The sequence below is a fragment of the Triticum urartu genome, chromosome 5A (assembly GCF_056163025.1).
Source record: "Triticum urartu cultivar PI428250 chromosome 5A, HENAU_Tu73, whole genome shotgun sequence".
Taxonomy (NCBI): domain Eukaryota; kingdom Viridiplantae; phylum Streptophyta; class Magnoliopsida; order Poales; family Poaceae; genus Triticum; species Triticum urartu.
Window position 1 is genome coordinate 582,524,295 of NC_141877.1, and position 19,002 is coordinate 582,543,296.

At 49.3% G+C, this 19,002-nt stretch overlaps 2 protein-coding genes across 2 annotated transcripts; one reads left to right on the forward strand and one right to left on the reverse strand.

Moving 5' to 3' along the window:
• Positions 1 to 2,686: 2,686 nt before the first annotated feature.
• Positions 2,687 to 5,550, reverse strand: LOC125510972 (uncharacterized). Its single transcript, XM_048676258.2, has 2 exons — positions 5,153 to 5,550; positions 2,687 to 3,408 (listed from the first exon to the last, which is right to left on the reverse strand). Exons 1-2 carry the CDS (start codon positions 5,361 to 5,363, stop codon positions 3,083 to 3,085), a joined length of 537 nt encoding a protein of 178 aa, XP_048532215.2. The 5' UTR covers positions 5,364 to 5,550; the 3' UTR covers positions 2,687 to 3,082.
• A 12,490-nt stretch (positions 5,551 to 18,040) lies between these two features.
• Positions 18,041 to 18,622, forward strand: LOC147973050 (uncharacterized). Its single transcript, XM_087524552.1, has one exon. The coding sequence runs from the start codon at positions 18,041 to 18,043 to the stop codon at positions 18,620 to 18,622; it is 582 nt and encodes a 193-aa protein (XP_087380678.1).
• Positions 18,623 to 19,002: the final 380 nt, after the last annotated feature.

Genomic DNA, 19,002 nt, shown 5'->3' on the forward strand with positions numbered 1-19,002 from the left:
CCACGTTGCCAACCGGCAACAGCAACAACAGCCACAAGAGGCAAGATTTCAGCAAAGCAGAGTTTACACAGCTTCTGTACCCTTCAGTGTTTTGCAAACTGCTCTTAAACCGCTGAACCAAACAACACCAAATTTGGCAGACAAGTAGACACATGAGTTCTTGACATCCCCTCCAAATTCAGCTCAATCAGACATCATTTGCCTACCCAAATTGTTCGTCTCCCAAAACTACTCTGTTCTGAAACTGCAGCAGTCAGATCTGGCAAAACCACTCTCAAATCTGATGCTCCACTGACCCAATCCTCAAACCAGCTAACCAGATCGAAGTACTCAAAGTAAGGAACGAGCTCACCAAGTTTGGGGTCGATCCAAGCACGTTTGAGCATCCAATCACCATCTTGAACAATGTCTAGTCAGATGCAGCAAATCTGGACAGAGCCTCTGCTTGTTCTTCTTCCTCTATCTCAGGTTATGTTTTCTCTTGTGTGCTCTCACTCTCACTCTCACACGAATGGCAGCCACCACCAGCAGGAGTGGAGTGGCTAGGGTTTTCTCCTTGCTTCACTTCACTTGGAAGCACTCTCAACCGTTGGATGCAGCGAGGATCAACGGCTAACATGTGTTGGACTTATGGGCTGATGTTGGGCTGCCAACACACCTCCATGTGGAGGGACTTAGCCCAACAAATCAAGCGTGGAGATACTCTAAATTCTCAAGACATGTCTTTCTTTCTTATGCAACCAACTCTGAAGATATTTATTTCCTTTTCCTAGCAGTAATAGTACTGCACGCACGTCAATTGCTCAAAAATAAAATCTGCAGTAATAGTACAAAATAGCTTCCTTTTCTATCGAGGAGCTCTCCACTCCCAAATTCTATTTCGATGAAGCTGATACACACTGATATGTAAATTAAGTTTACAATTACTCATACAAAAGGGAATAAATTCTTCTTTTGGAAACGAAGACATGAATTGTAATTTGTACATCAACATATGATGAGCAACATTGCTGGGATATTCCTTGTGGCATGTGCATATCAGGTGTCAGGCTAGTGCAACAGATGGGCGACCAACCCTATCCGACAGGAAGCACTGGGAACAATCGCGTAGCCAGCGATTTTTTTCTACATCTGGTTAGATTTTTGTGTGCTCAAGGTTCAGAGGACCTCCATGTTCCTTGAGGTTCCACATCTTCTCATAATCTTTTTCTTCGTTGTCGAACCTGTTCACTGGACCTGGAAGTAACTAGTAGCTTGATTACATCGAGATGTAATTCCGACAAACACACCACTTTGTGCACACAGCATCCCTCCAACCTTTTGTTTCTCTGGTAGTCCCGTTGCCTATCATACCTAACAATATTTACCATTTTCCTGATCAACATGCTTGCGCAATATTATTACATACTACAGTTACAATTCCTGAGGAACACATAGCACCATGGTAGAGAAGAACATGAACAGTTTACATAAGAGGGTGAACTCTGACAAGGTTTCGAGAGTTGGCAAAGGTAGATATTTCATTTATTGTGGGCATGTTAGGTTGAAAACTTGAACTCACTGTGAGTACAAGAAAGAAAGCATGAGCATATAAGTTGTCTATCAGAATACCATGCACAGTCAAATGGAAAAGTACTATTCCCTCGGATCCACATTAATTAATGCTGCTTTAGTACACCTTTGAATAAGTCAATTAATTTCCGATCCACATTGATTAACATTGTTTTAGTGCATGAATAAGACAATTATTTTTTGGGGGGTGGGGGGGGGGGGGGGGGGACATGATTTGAAGAAGTCTGCAGGATCTCTCCATTCTTTCAAAGTCTCTTCAGTAGTCACTTGACCAAAATATCATTTTAAATAAATATATACTAAACCATCTTCATTGCTTCGATATCCTTTCTGGCATGTGCAGACATATGACGAGAAAGATTGATTCGATATCCTTTGTGGCATGTGCATGCTTACACGCTAAACTTCAGGATCATGTGCCAGGCTAGTGCAACAGATGGGCGGCCAACCCTATCCAACAGGGAACACTGGGGAAGATCGCGTAGCCAGTGTTCTTTTGTACATCCGGTTAGATTTTTTTGTGTGCTCAAGGTTTAGAGGTCATCCACGTTTCTTGAGGGTCCACATCTTCTCATCATTTTTATCTTCGTTGTCTTCCCTGTTTCTTGGACCTGGATGTAACTAGTAGCCTGATTACACGGGGATGTAACTCTGACATACACACCACTTTGTGCATACGGCCTCCCTCCAACCTTCTGTTCCCAATAGTCCCGTTGCCTATCATTCCTAACAATCTTTACCATTTTCCCCGGCCAACACGCTTGAGCAATATTGTTAGAGCATAGAATTACAATTCCAGATGAACACAAGGCACCGAAACTCTACTTATATAAGACATGCGATATGGTAGAGAAGAACATGAAGAGTTTATGTAAGCGGATGAACTCTCCCAAGGTTTCGAGAGTTGGCAAAGGCAGATATTTCATTTATTGTGGGCATGTTAGGTTGAAAACTTGAATTTTCTGATGAGTAGAAGAAAGCACGAGCATATAAGTTGTCTATCACAATACCATGCACAGTTCAAATGGAAAAGTACTGAAAGGTTTGGAGAAGTCTGTGGGAGTCTCCCTTTCTTTGACAGTCTCTTCAGTAGCCACTTGATCGAAATATCATCTCAAATAAATATATACTACACCATCTTCATATCAAAATATCATGAGAATTTGGGGAAAACAGAATGTCAAAACTCATCAACAACTATCCAATCCAGAAGTCTGTAGATATAAGAGCAATTCCTTCTTCACTACCATAATTCATAAACAACAACCAAGAAACTGATCACCCTTTAAAGCCTTACAGGTGATGAATGTCATTCTATGGCCATTTTAACACAATGCTGACAAACCGAATATAAACTAACTATGGACAAGGGAGCTCGTTGTGGCGCAAAGTGAGGCAAGGTCACCAGAAGTGAAACCCTTTTTCCTTGCCTCTATCACCGAGGGAGGGTGTTTGTAATGAGATATCTATTGGTTGGCATGCTGTATCCATCACCATCCTCCAGCGTTCGTTACTGATTCTGGTGTGGTTTGACATTCCCGGGTTTCCATCCAAGTTCCCGGGCTCTTTCCTCCCACAAAGCAGTTAATTTCCTTTGACCGAGCAGCGACTCTGCTGACTTCTCCCTAGCTTCTTCACATGTATCCATACCTGAACTGCATTTATCAGCTTCCTTTTGGTACTGCGAAGCTAATTTTTTGGCCTCGAGCAATTTTACATCTGCTTGTTGCTGAGCTTCTGTTGCTTCCTCCTCTCTCTGCTTTAGCTCTTCTATCAGTAACTCTGTTTCCTCACTGGGAGCACCACTCTTGACCTCTTTGAACTGTTTGGCACAGTCTGGAAACATCAGAAGCAATAATAACCAGTTAAAGCGGTACCAGACAGTTGCAAAATATGGATATGGAATACAAGTGCCATTGGGTGCTTCATTTGACATGTTTGATTGCTTATGATAAGGACATAGTACATAACAAGGTGCCTATGTTTACGGACAAAGCAATGCTTCTAAAATACTATGGAGTTATTGCAAAGAAAATGAGTATGACTTTAGACATAGAGCTTATGGGCTGGTTTTATAATGATACTGCATAGTATGATTATGACTTCAGAGGTAGACTGGCAATTTACCTTGTTTATTTATTTAAGAATTTAGATATTTATTAAGAGGTAGCATAGTATCCAAGTCAGGACTAACTGTAAAACGGAGAAAAACAACTGAGCTACTGGTTAAACTACTGACAAAACAGAGTATATCATGGATACAAACTAATTACAGAGTGTGGAGAGAACAATAAACATAAGAAAATATTCCCACATATAGCAACTAGAGCAATTCAGACTATAAGGACAAAGGAAGGCAACGCAGATCGAACTTGAGAATCAAAGAACAAATATCGCAATGCTCATATGTGACAGCACCAAGACAAGATAGGCATAAACCTTTCAACTCTATCTTGTTCAGTAAAATACATAATTACTCCCAGTATAAGGCTACAACCTGAACCAATGTTCTGACTTCTGAATAACTGAAAACATCTTGGTCTCACCCCCAAATTTCAAGCATGCCTAAAATTATAATCGATCAGCCATGGCAAGGCCGGGCATAGAAAATCTGATGCATAATAAGCATTGAACAGACCGAGCAAGGTAAACTATGCTTGCTTATTAGGACATTCAGATCACAGGTTAGAATGCCCCCATAAAATGAGAATCAACAGATCCTATTATCTATATATCATGCCAAGTTCTTAGGATATCCACAAAACTACCATGTCCCATCCACAGCAGAACGCAATACTAATTAAACTACTGAGAAGACAGAGTGTATCATGCATGGATACAATCTAATTTAAGAGTGCATAGAGAACAATAAACATAAGAAAAGATTTCCACGAATAGCAACTACTCCCTCCGTTCCGAATTACTTGTCGCAGGTATGGATGTATCTAGATGTATTTTAGTTCTAGATACATCCATTTCTGTGACGAGTAATTTGAAACGGAGGGAGTAGAACACTAGACATCTTTGAGTAGGCTGAGGATAAAAAATGCCATCTCAGGTTGAGCTTGCGAATCAAATAACAAATATCAAAATGCTAATACGTGATAGCACCAACACAAGATAGGCCTCAACATTTCAGTAGCATGTCATTTTATACATTCAATTTTATCGTGTTCAGTGACCATACATAATTACTACAACCTGAACCCATGTTATGACTTCTGAATAAGTGAGAACATATTAGCCTCACACCCAAATTTCAAGTATGGTTTTAGTTGATCAATCAGTCATGGCAAGGCCAGGCACAGAAAATTTTATGCATAAGCATTGAACAACAAACTGAGCAAGCTAATATATGCATGCTTGTCAGAAAATCTACAGATATCCTAATTTATACTATATCTTGCCAAGTTCCTATCCTATCCACAATCGTGCAATGGCCAGCGGCTCGAAACGCATTGCTCGCTGAGCACCGAAAAATTGCACGGCGAAGGCAGGGAAAGAAGGGCCATGTGGAACGGCCGGAGCAAGGAGATCTGGGCGGGTTGGTCGGGGCACCGACAGCAAGAGGGGCGGGTACCTTCCGGGAGCTGGAGCAGCGGGAGCGCGTCGCAGTCGCAGGCGCACGCGGGGCAGGCCCCGGCCGAGCGGCCGAGCGCCTCCGCGACGTGCCAGTAGAGCGGCGGGCCGACGATGTAGGCCGCGACGCCGAGCCCGAGCAGCGCCACCAGCGCCATCACCGCCGCGGGGCTCGGGCCCCACGACGACGAAGACGACAAGCGGCCCGCCATCGCCTCCGCGCCGAGGATGGACGGTGGATTGATGGTACGGCCGCGCTGCGCTGCGCAGCGGTCCGGCGCGAGGTGGGTGGGGGCCGGGGAGGCGTGGCTTGTCGGCGGCCCGGCGCGGCGGCGTGGGGAGTGGGAATGAGTGAGTGAGTGGGGAGTGGGGACGGACCGGACGCGGGCGAGTGGAGACGGGCGACGGCGGTACTACGAGTTCCAGAATTGTGCTTTTGCTTTTTTTTTTGAACGAAGGCTTGCGACGAGTCCGACTTTGAATTAACAAAGCCATCAACCGGCCAGGAATTACAACACAGGAACAAGCACAACGGCCGAACGGTACAAGGGAGCACCCTAGGAAGCTTACAACTCAACACCGAAAACTAGCTCAAAACAAAAAGAGAAGCCCAAGCTACTACACGTCGCCGACCGCCGCAAACAAGAACCGAGAATTGCAAGCAGCATGAGCACAACGAGGACCTGCAGAAACAGAGTGGAGTTGTGGACATGATCGAGTCCAAGGTTGGAGGAAATCAAGCATCTTCCTTTGCTCTCGCCATAGAGGGACCCTTCCCTCTCGCCTTGGATCGAAAGGCGCCGCCGACGGACATGAGAGACGCTCACCCTAGAGCAGGAGAGATGCCGTCCTCGAGTCCTGGAACAGTCACAGAGCACATCCTCCTAGGACATGAGCACACCTCATCTGACACACCGAAGCAACCTAGGACACCTGAAAAACAGCGGGAAAGCCACCGGGAGGAGCCATTGAAGGACGAGCAGCAAGGACATCAGGAGAGGCCGCAGAACGACGAGGAGCAGGAGTCGTCGGCCGCTGAAGAGAAACACCGGGCGTCCACGGCCAGGGACGTGCTGCTACTGCTGGGAAGAGGAACCCTATCCCCTACCACCGGATCGCAGACGCCGTACCGCCGGAGCTGAGCTAGACACGCCACCGCCAAGGAGCACCGCACTTGAGGGGAGCGGGGACAGACTTCCCTGCGAGCCAGATCAACCACTGCCACCTGATAACCAGAGCCGTCCAAAAACTCCACCTTTGTCGCCCCTCACCCGAACGCACACTCCCCAGGCGGCGCCTCCAAGGAGGGCACGACGCGTAGCGCGCCGTCACTGCCCAATCTAAGAAGGATTTTGGGCTTTCACCCGGGAGGGGAGCGGGGGTGGATAGGGTTGGGATCTCAGCTGCACCTCCAAGGAGGAAGGGCGGCGCCCAAGGGCGTCGCTGCTGCCGGGCCGGACCAGCCGACCAGTGGTTTCCCACGGTCCCAAAACCGCACCACCGGGCACCCATTCACACCAATCCGGCGACCGAAGCTGCTGGAACCGGCAAGGATGAGGGAGCTGAAGGGGAGGGGAGTCGAACCTCAGATCTGACGAGGAGGGGGATCTCCACGCCGCGGCCACCACCCGTCGCCGTCCCACCACCCGCGTGGTCGGGAACGCCGGCTAGGACCACCCACGGACGCCGCCAGCCAGGAGGGCGCCGCAGCCGCGCCAAGGGCCGCCGCCCCAGATCCGGAGTCCTCCGCCAGGAACGGAGCGAGCAGGGCCTCGCCGCCACCGTCACCGGCGACCGTGCATGGCTTGCCGGCGGCCACCTCGGGTGGCGACGAGGGGGAAGGAGGTGAGGGGTGGCGGCGCTGGGCGGAAACCCTAGTCGCCTCCCGAGTCGCCCGAGCGGACGACGCGGGGGCTGTGGGGGGGCTTTTGCTTCTTTTTCACACCTGTGCCACAGAGCATTTCCAGCCGAAGGCCTTCCCAGGTGATTTTCTTGCGCCGACGCAGAAAAAACGGCCCAGTAGCGCCCCAGGAGCCCGATTTTTGCCGGCCTGGGTTGAAAACAGCGTCGGCGGACCCAGGCCGAACCCGGCGCGCTGGGGGCGCCAGGGGGCGCCGGGGCGAGCTGTTTTGGCGCGAAAAAGCCGCGGGCCAGCCGCGTCAGCGACACGGCGCCTCGTCTTCCCCCAACGGCCTTGGTTCCCACGGGGAATCAATGGCAAGGCTGCCGCCGGTCAGCCTTACCATTGATTCCTCACGGGCGGCGCGTCACGGGACGACGCGCCGACGCCTCCCCTCCCTCGCACGCGTTCACACGGGCGCGGCGCGGCTATATAGCCGGTGGCCTCACTCGCCTGTGCCCACAACAGTCCCGCCCCTCGCCGCCGCCCAGCCCCTCCCTCTGCCTCTCCCGAGCGCCGCCGCACAGCCCCTTCCTCTCCCTCTCTACCTCTCCCGAGCCCGTCGCCATGGAAGAGCGTTTCCCCGGAGACGAGGTGGTGGCCAACGGCTTCGGCCGCCGTTCGCTGCGCGAACAGGAGTTCTGGCTCCTGTTCCAGGCGAACATCCCGGCGCCGCCGGACATGCGCGTTGGGCCGACGGGGTGGAGGCTCAGCGACGGGGAGTGCCCATTCCCCCGTTGCCCGACGCCATGGCCAAGCCCAACTACTTCTCCGAGGAGGTTGAGGTCGGTACGCGCCTCCCTCACCGACGCCCAGCTCTCCCTCCCCCAGTACGCCGCCGACAACCACGCGGCTTGGGCGGCGTACTTCGAGCGCCGCCAGTAGCAGCGGTTGGCGTCCACCAACGACGCCCCGGTGGTCGGCGGCCCGAAGAACAGCGAGGGGTGCCACCTGTGGTGGGGCGTCCCCGGCCGCACACTCGAGGGTGTGCTGATGCACCTCGAGGGCGGCAACGACCCGCCGTTGGCGTACCCGGCGAGGGTGGCCGCTCCGGCGCACCACCGACGCGCCGGGCCATGGGCGCCAAGGAGGTTCGGGTCCTCCTCCTCTTCTTCCTCCTCACGATCTTCCTCGCACTCCTCCGGTGCTCCGGCCCTACTCGGCGTCAAGGCCGAGCCCGCGGCGGAGACGCCGCTCAGCCGGCGCACTCGCAGCGCCGACATCTGTTGGAAATATGCCCTAGAGGCAATAATAAATTGGTTATTATTATATTTCCTTGTTCATGATAATCGTTTATTATCCATGCTAGAATTGTATTGATAGGAAACTCAGATACATGTGTGGATACATAGACAACACCATGTCCCTAGTAAGCCTCTAGTTGACTAGCTCGTTGATCAATAGATGGTTACGGTTTCCTGACCATGGACATTGGATGTCGTTGATAACGAGATCACATCATTAGGAGAATGATGTGATGGACAAGACCCAATCCTAAGCATAGCACAAGATCGTGTAGTTCGTATGCTAAAGCTTTTCTAATGTCAAGTATCATTTCCTTAGACCATGAGATTGTGCAACTCCCGGATACCGTAGGAATACTTAGGGTGTGCCAAACGTCACAACGTAACTGGGTGGCTATAAAGGTACACTACAGGTATCTCCAAAAGTGTCTGTTGGGTTGGCACGAATCGAGACTGGGATTTGTCACTCCGTGTAAGCGGAGAGGTATCTCTGGGCCCACTCGGTAGGACATCATCATGATGTGCACAATGTGATCAAGGAGTTGATCACGGGATGATGTGTTACGGAACGAGTAAAGAGACTTGCCGGTAACGAGATTGAACAAGGTATCGGGATACCGACGATCGAATCTCGGGCAAGTATCGTACCGATGGACAAAGGGAATTGTATACGGGATTGATTAAGTCCTTGACATCGTGGTTCATCCGATGAGATCATCGTGGAACATGTGGGAGCCAACATGGGTATCCAGATCCCGCTATTGGTTATTGACCGAAGAGTCATCTCGGTCATGTCTGCATGTCTCCCGAACCCGTAGGGTCTACACACTTAAGGTTCGGTGACGCTAGGGTTATAGAGATACTAGTATGCGGTAACCCGAATGTTGTTCGGAGTCCCGGATGAGATCCCAGACGTCACGAGGAGTTCCGGAATGGTCCGGAGGTAAAGAATTCTATATAGGAAGTGTTATTTCGGCCATCGGGACAAGTTTCGGGGTCACCGGTATTGTACCGGGACCACCGGAAGGGTCCCGGGTGGGGCCACCGGGTGGGGCCACCTGCCCCGGGGGGCCACATGGGCTGTAGGGGTGTGCGCCTTGGACTATATGGGCCAAGGGCACCAGCCCCAAGAGGCCCATGCGCCAAGAGATAAGGAAAGGAAGAGTCCTAAAGGGGGAAGGCACCTCCTAGGTGCCTTGGGGAGGAGGGACTCCTCCCTAGCCGCACCCTTCCTTGGAGGAAGGGCCAAGGCTGCGCCCCCCCTGTCCCTTGGCCCTATATATAGTGGGGGGGGGGAAGGGAGGGCAGCCCCATCTAAGCCCTGGCGCCTCCCTCTCCCTCCCGTGACACATCTCCCTCCTCCCGCAGCGCTTGGCGAAGCCCTGTTGGAATCCCGCTACTTCCACCACCACGCCATCGTGCTGCTGGATATCCATTAACCTCTCCTCCCCCCTTGCTGGATCAAGAAGGAGGAGACGTTGCTGCTCCGTACGTGTGTTGAACGCAGAGGTGCCGTCCGTTCGGCGCTAGGATCATCGGTGATTTGGATCACGACGAGTACGACTCCATCAACCCCGTTCTCTTGAACGCTTCCGCGCGCGATCTACAAGGGTATGTAGATCCACTCCTCCCTCGTTGCTAGATGACTCCATAGATTGATCTTGGTGACACGTAGGAAAATTTTGAATTATTGCTACGTTCCCCAACAGTGGCATCATGAGCTAGGTCTATGCGTAGTTACTATGCACGAGTAGAACACAAAGTACTTATGGGCGTTGATTTTGTTCAATATGCTTACCATTACTAGTCCAGTCTTGATTCGGCGGCATTGTGGGATGAAGCGGCCCGGACCAACCTTACACGTACGCTTACGTGAGACCGGTTCCACCGACAAACATGCACTAGTTGCATAAGGTGGCTGGCGGGTGTCTGTCTCTCCCACTTTAGTCAGATCGGATTCAATGAAAAGGGTCCTTATGAAGGGTAAATAGCAATTGGCATATCACGTTGTGGTTTTGCGTAGGTAAGAAACGTTCTTGCTAGAAACCCATAGCAGCCACGTAAAACATGCAAACAACAATTAGAGGACGTCTAACTTGTTTTTGCAGGGTATGCTATGTGATGTGATATGGCCAAAGGATGTGATGAATGATATATGTGATGTATGAGATGATCATGTTCTTGTAATAGGAATCACGACTTGCATGTCGATGAGTATGACAACCGGCAGGAGCCATAGGAGTTGTCTTAATTTATTTATGACCTGGTTGTCAACATAAATGTCATGTAATTACTTTACTTTATTGCTAACTGTTAGCTGTAGTAGTAGAAGTAATAGTTGGCGAGACAACTTCATGGAGACACAATGATGGAGATCATGGTGTCATGCCGGTGACGATGATGATCATGGAGCCCCGAAGATGGAGATCAAAAGGAGCAATATGATATTGGCCATACCATGTCACTATTTGATTGCATGTGATGTTTATCATGTTTATACATCTTATTTGCTTAGAACGACGGTAGTAAATAAGATGATCCCTCATTAAAATTTCAAGAAAGTGTTCCCCCCTAACTGTGCACCGTTGCGACAGTTCGTTGTTTCGAAGCACCACGTGATGATCGGGTGTATAGATTCTTACGTTCGAATACAACGGGTGTTGACGAGCCTAGCATGTACAGACATGGCCTCGGAACACACGCGAAACACTTAGGTTGACTTGACGAGCCTAGCATGTACAGACATGGCCTCGAAACACAAGAGACCGAAAGGTCGAGCATGAGTCGTATGGTAGATACGATCAACATGAAGATGTTCACCGATGTTGACTAGTCCGTCTCACATGATGATCGAACACGGCCTAGTTGACTCGGATCATGTAATCACTTAGATGACTAGAGGGATGTCTATCTGAGTGGGAGTTCATAAGATGAACTTAATTATCCTGAACATAGTCAAAAGGTCTTCGCAAATTATGTCGAAGCACACGCTTTAGTTCTACTATTTAGATATGTTCCTAGAGAAAATTTAGTTGAAAGTTGATAGTAGCAATTATACGGACTAGGTCCGTAAACTGAGGATTTTCCTCATTGCTTCATAGAAGGCTTATGTCCTTAATGCACCGCTCAGTGTGCTGAACCTCGAACGTCGTTTGTGGATGTTGCGAACATTTGACATACACATTTTGATAACTATGTGATAGTTCAGTTAAACGGTTTAGAGTTGAGGCACCGAAGACGTTTTGAAACGTCGCGAAACATATGAGATGTTTCGAGGGCTGAAATTGGAATTTCAGGCTTGTGCCCATGTCAAGAGGTATAAGACCTCCGACGATTTTCTTAACCTGCAAACTAAGGGAGAAAAGCTCAATTGTTGAACTTGTGCTCAGATTGTCTGAGGACAACAATCATTTGAATCAAGTGGGAGTTGATCTTCCAGATGAGATAGTGATGTTTCTCCGAAGTCATTACCACCAAGCTGCTAGAGCTTCGTGATGAACTATAATATATCAGGGACATATATGATGATCCTTGAGATATTCGCGATGTTTGACACCACAAAAGTAGAAATCAAGAAGGAGCATCAATTGTTGATGGTTGGTGAAACCACTAGTTTCAAGAAGGGCAAGGGCACGAAGGGATACTTCATGAAACGGCAATTCAGCTGCTGCTCTAGTGAAGAAACCCAAAGTTGAACCCAAACCCGAGACTAAGTGCTTCTGTAATAAGGGGAACAGCCACTGGAGCAGAATTACCCTAGATACTTGGTAGATTAGAAGGCTAGCAAGGTCGATAGAAGTATATTGGATATACATTGTGTTGATGTGTACTTTACTAGTACTCCTAGTAGCACCAGGGTATTAGATACCGGTTCGGTTGCTAAGTGTTAGTAACTCGAAATAAAAGCTACGGAATAAGCGGAGACTAGCTAAAGGTGAGCTGGCGATATGTGTTGGAAGTTTTTCCCAAGCTTGATGTGATCAAGCATCGCACGCTCCCTCTACCATCGAGATTGGTGTTTGCGTTGAGCATAGACATGATTGGATCATGTCTATCGCAATACAGTTATTCATTTAAGGAGAATAATGGTTACTCTGTTTATTTGAATAATACCTTCAATGGTCTTGCACCTAAAATGAATATTTTATTGAATCTCGATCGTAGTGATACATATGTTCATGCCAAAAGATATAAGATAATGATAGTACCACCTACTTGTGGCACTGCCACGTAAGTCATATCGGTATAAAACGCATGAAGAAGCTCCATGTTGATGGATCTTTGGGCTCACTCGTTTTGAAAAGTTTGAGACATGCGAACCATGTCTATTGGTGTATATGCATGAAGAAACTCCATGCAAATGGACCGTTCGGACTCGCTTGATTTTGAATCACTTGAGACATGCAAATCATACCACATGGGCAAGATGACTGAAAGCCTCGTTTTTCAGTAAAATGGAACTAGAAAGCAACTTGTTGGAAGTAATACATTTTGATGTGTGCAGTCCAATGAGTGCTAGGGCGTGTAGTGGATATTGTTATGTTCTTACTTCACAGATGATTTGAGTAGATGTTGAGTATATTTACTTGATGAATCACGAGTCTGAATTATTGAAAGGTTCAAGTAATTTCAGGGTGAAGTTGAAAGATCGTCGTGAAAAGAGGATAAAATATCTATGATATGATCATAGAGATGAATATCTGAATTACGAGTTTGGCACAGAATTAAGACATTGTGGAAATTGTTTCACAACTAATACAGCCTAGAACACCATAGTGTGATGGTGTGTCCGAACATCATAACTGCACCCTATTGGATATGATGCATACCATGATGTCTCTTATCGAATTACCACGATAGTTTATGGGTTAGGCATTAGAGACAACCACATTCACTTTAAATAGGGCACCACGTAATTCCGATGAGATGACACCGTATGAACTATGGTTTAGAGAAAACCTAAGCTATCATTTCTTAAAAGTTTGGGGCTACGATGCTTATGTGAAAAAGTTTCAGGCTGATAAGCTCGAACCCAAAGCGGATAAATGCATCTTCATAGGACACCCAAAACAGTTGGGTATACCTCCTGTCTCAGATTCAAAAGCAATAAGGGATTGTTTCTAGAATCGGGTCCTTTCTCGAGGAAAAGTTTCTCTCGAAAGAATTGAGTGGGAGGATGGTGGAGACTTGATGAGGTTATTGAACCGTCTCTTCAACTAGTGTGTGGCAGGGCACAGGAAGTTGTTCCTGTGGCACCTACACCAATTGAAGTGGAAGCTTATGATAGTGATCATGAAACTTCAGATCAAGTCACTACCAAACCTCGTAGGATGACAAGGATGCGTACTACTTCAGAGTGGTACGTAATCCTGTCTTGGAAGTCATGTTGCTAGACAACAATGAACCTACGAGCTATGGAGAAGCGATGGTGGGCCCGGATTCCGATAAATGGCTCGAGGCCATAAAATCCGAGAGAGGATCCATGTATGAAAACAAAGTGTAGACTTTGGCGGAACGGCTCGATGGTCGTAAGGCTGTTGAGTTCAGATGGATTTTAAAAGGAAGACAGACAATGATGGTAAATGTCACCATTAAGAAATCTCGACTTGTCGTTAAGAAGTTTCCCAACAAGTTCAAGGAGTTGACTACGGTGAGACTTTCTCACTCGTAGCGATGCTAAGAGTCTATTGGAATTATATTAGCGATTACTGCATTATTTATGAAATCTTGCAGATAGGATGTCAAAACATTGTTTCCTCGACGATTTTCTTGAGGAAAGGTTGTATGTAATACAACCGAAAGGTTTTGTCAATCCTGAAAGATGCTAATAAGTATGCAAAGCCCCAGCAATCCTTCTGAGGACTGGAGTAAGCATCTCGGAGTTGGAATGTGTGCTTTGATGATGATCAAAGATTTTGGGTTTATACAAAGTTTATGAGAAACTTGTATTTCCAAAGAAGTGAGTGGGAGCACTATAGAATTTCTGATGAATATATGTTGTTGACATATTGTTGATCAGAAATGACGTAGAATTTCTGGAAAGCATATAGGGTTATTTGGAAAGTGTTTTTCAATGGAAAGCCTGGATTAAGCTACTTGAACATTGAGCATCAAGATCTATAAGGATAGATCAAAACGCTTAATGGTACTTTCAAATGAGCACATACCTTGACATGATCTTGAAGGTGTTCAAGATGGATCAGTCAAAGAAGGAGTTCTTGCCTGAGTTGTAAGGTGTGAACATTGAGTAAGACTCGAAACCTGACCACGGCAGAATAGAGAGAAAGGACGAAGGTCGTCCCCTATGCTTAAGACATAGGCCCTACAGTATGCTATGCTATGTATCGCACTTGAAATGTGCCTTGCCATAAGTCAGTCAAGGGGTACAAGAGTGATCCAAGAATGGATCACAAGACAGCGGTCAAAGTTATCCTTAGTAACTAGTGGACTGAGGAATTTTCTCGATTATGGAGGTGGTAAAAGAGTTCGTCATAAAGGGTTACGTCGATGCAAGCTTAACACCTATCCAGATAGCTCTGAGTAGAGATACCGGACACGTATAATGGAGCAACAATTTAGTATAGCTCCAAGCAGAACAGTTATTTGAAATGGCTCCAAATATAGCATAGAGATTTGCGAAGTAATACGGATCTGAATGTTGCAGACCCGTTGACTAAAACCTCTCTCACAAGCAACATGATCAAACCCAGAACTCATTGAGTGTTAATCACATAGTGATGTGAACTAGATTATTGACTCTAGTAAACTCTTTGGATGTTGGTCACATGGCGATGTGACCTATGAGTGTTAATCACATGGCGATGTGAACTAGATTATTGACTCTAGTGCAAGTGGGAGACTGTTGGAAATATGCCCTAGAGGCAATAATAAATTGGTTATTATTATATTTCCTTGTTCATGATAATCGTTTATTATCCATGCTAGAATTGTATTGATAGGAAACTCAGATACATGTGTGGATACATAGACAACACCATGTCCCTAGTAAGCCTCTAGTTGACTAGCTCGTTGATCAATAGATGGTTACGGTTTCCTGACCATGGACATTGGATGTCGTTGATAACGGGATCACATCATTAGGAGAATGATGTGATGGACAAGACCCAATCCTAAGCATAGCACAAGATCGTGTAGTTCGTATGCTAAAGCTTTTCTAATGTCAAGTATCATTTCCTTAGACCATGAGATTGTGCAACTCTCGGATATCGTAGGAATACTTTGGGTGTGCCAAACGTCACAACGTAACTAGGTGGCTATAAAGGTACACTACAGGTATCTCCAAAAGTGTCTGTTGGGTTGGCACGAATCGAGACTGGGATTTGTCACTCCGTGTAAGCGGAGAGGTATCTCTGGGCCCACTCGGTAGGACATCATCATGATGTGCACAATGTGATCAAGGAGTTGATCACGGGATGATGTGTTACGGAACGAGTAAAGAGACTTGCCGGTAACGAGATTGAACAAGGTATCGGGATACCGACGATCGAATCTCGGGCAAGTATCGTACCGATGGACAAAGGGAATTGTATACGGGATTGATTAAGTCCTTGACATCGTGGTTCATCCGATGAGATCATCGTGAAACATGTGGGAGCCAACATGGGTATCCAGATCCCGCTGTTGGTTATTGACCGAAGAGTCATCTCGGTCATGTCTGCATGTCTCCCGAACCCGTAGGGTCTACACACTTCAGGTTCAGTGACGCTAGGGTTATAGAGATATTAGTATGCGGTAACCCGAATGTTGTTCGGAGTCTCGGATGAGATCCCGGACGTCACGAGGAGTTCCAGAATGGTCCGGAGGTAAAGAATTATATATAGGAAGTGTTATTTCGACCATCGGGACAAGTTTCGGGGTCACCGATATTGTACCGGGACCACCGGAAGGGTCCCGGGGGTCCACCGGGTGGGGCCACCTGCCCCGGGGGGCCACATGGGCTGTAGGGGTGTGCGTCTTGGCCTATATGGGCCAAGGGCACCAGCCCCAAGAGGCCCATGCGCCAAGAGATAAGGAAAGGAAGAGTCCTAAAGGGGGAAGGCACCTCCTAGGTGCCTTGGGGAGGAGGGACTCCTCCCTAGCCGCACCCTTCCTTGGAGGAAGGGCCAAGGCTGCGCCCCCCTCTCCCTTGGCCCTATATATAGTGGGGGGAAGGGAGGGCAGCCCCATCTAATCCCTGGCGCCTCCCTCTCCCTCCCGTGACACATCTCCCTCCTCCCGCAGCGCTTGGCGAAGCCCTGTTGGAATCCCGCTACTTCCACCACCACGCCATCGTGCTGCTGGATATCCATTAACCTCTCCTCCCCCTTGCTGGATCAAGAAGGAGGAGACGTTGCTGCTCCGTACATGTGTTGAACGCGGAGGTGCCGTCCGTTCGGCGCTAGGATCATCGGTGATTTGGATCACGACGAGTACGACTCCATCAACCCCGTTCTCTTGAACGCTTCCGCGCGCGATCTACAAGGGTATGTAGATCCACTACTTCCTCGTTGCTAGATGACTCCATAGATTGATCTTGGTGACACGTAGGAAAATTTTGAATTATTGCTACGTTCCCCAACAACATCGTCATCAACGAGGGCGGCCGGCGCGCCTCCTCGTTGGCTCCTCCTCCGCGCTTCGTCAAGCCAAAGACGGAGCCGGGGCTCGCGCCGGTGAAGAAGGAGCCGGCCGCGCCGATGAAGACGGAGCTCGACGATGACGACGCGGCCCTGGAATGGGCGCGCAGGGACTCCATAGCGATGGAGAAGGAGCGCCAGGAGAAGGCGAAGGAGCGCCAGTGCGCCGCCCTGCGCCGTTTCGTGGAGCGCCGCCGCGGCCGCGACGAAGGCGGGGTCGTCGTCATCTGCCACAACGACGACGACAACGCGCCGCCGCCACCAGCCCGCGTTGGCGACGCTGGTCAGGGGTCCACCAGGGACGGCCGCGTCAAGGAGAAGTACAAAGACGGCGGCGACGATGGCGACTAGTCGGCGTTCAGCCAGTTTCTCTTTTAGTTTAGTTATCTATTTTGCTATGTAATGAAAACTGGCGAACATGTCTAATATATGCCCAAGTTTGCCGAAATTTATCGTGTTTAGCCAAACTTCGCCGAACTGTACCGAAATTTTCTATACAAATTTTATTTTTAAACGCGCCTGGGGGCGGCCCTGGGGCCGGCGGCTGGGGACCAACTCGCCCCCAGGCCGAATTTTTGCGCCGGCTCACCCCCAGGCGGCGATTTTAGGCGCCCCCTGGGGGGCCAACGGCTGGAGATGCTCTTAGGGCATGTACAATGGTACACTATCTTAGGAGTGTCGTGTAAAATAAATGATGAGATGGAGGAAAGAGAACTCATAAAAAAATAGTCTTCTTTTAGAGCAACTCCAACGGGCCGACTCAAACGGACGGCGCTTTTGTCCGCTTTTTGTCCGTTTGGGTCGGTCGTCCGCCCGCCGTCTGTCCTCTTTTAGATTTGGGTCGGCAGTGCGCCCAACGGGCCGACCCATTTCATGACCGCACGCGCTTTAGATCATGCCAGCGGCCATGCCGTCGCCCTGGTTTTGGCGCTCCAGCGCGCGGGGGAAAAGTGGCTCCAGCGCGCGCTGGTTTTGACGCTCCAACGCGCGGGAAAGATTCACGCGCGCGCCGTGGCCGGCGCTTGTTATAAAAAGCCGCTCCCTCCACATTCTGTCCGCCGCCCACTCGTCTCGACCCGTCTCACTATCCTCGCCGCCTCTGCGCCACCATGTCGATGCGCCGCCTGGGCGCTTCGGATTTTCAGGGAGTCCGCGAGCGCCGCTCCGGCGCCTTCTCCTCCGAGATCTGGTTTGGCGAGAAACGCCTCATCCTTGGCACCTTCGACACCGCAGAGGAGGCGCCCCGCGCGCACGATGCAGCGGCATGGCCCCTCCTGAGGCCTCGTCGGGATATGAATTTTTCCGACGTGTCGAGCCAGCGGGCGCAGGATCTCGCGCCTCTCCCACGGCTTTTCACCGACGAGAATCATCGTGTCCACCGGAGGCGGCAGCGTCGCCTCGCCATCGCCGAGATGGGCGTGGAAGCCATGGTGGTGGGGCGTGAACACTTCCCACAGGACATCGTCGATGAGCGCCAGTTCTACAAGCAAAGGAGGACGGAGAGGGACGCGGGGAAGACGGAGCGAGCCGCCTATCGGGAGGACAAGCGTGCGCGGAAGCAGGCCGCTCAATTGAAACTGAAGCTACGAGAAATGTCGGGTTGGGACTTCGAAGACGAGCAGCATGCTGACGCCTACATTCAGACGTCAGAGGAGGACATTACTGAATCAGAGTCGGAAAGCAGCGAGTAGTTGGTCTTTTCTTTTATCTGTGTACGCTAGAACTATCGATGTATCCTTTTTTATCGAAAAAATGGCCGGCGGCGTCGGTGACGAAGTAGGCGGGCGAGGGCGTGTTGTTTGATGTGAAGAGGCCAATGTGCCACCGACCAGCGGGCCTGGGGAGGAGAGAGGGCGAGCGCGCGCGTCCACCTTGTGCCCGCGCCGATGCAAATCCGGCTCAAAAATGGTCGGAAATGGGTCGGCAGGCGGACGAAAGCGGGCACGCGTCCGTTTGGGTCGGCGCGTTGGGCTAACTTTTCTGTCCGCATCGACCCAAACGGACGGCGGCGGACGAAATGGGTCGCCCCATTGGTGTTGCTCTTATTTAAGAGAAGACAAGAGATGATCTC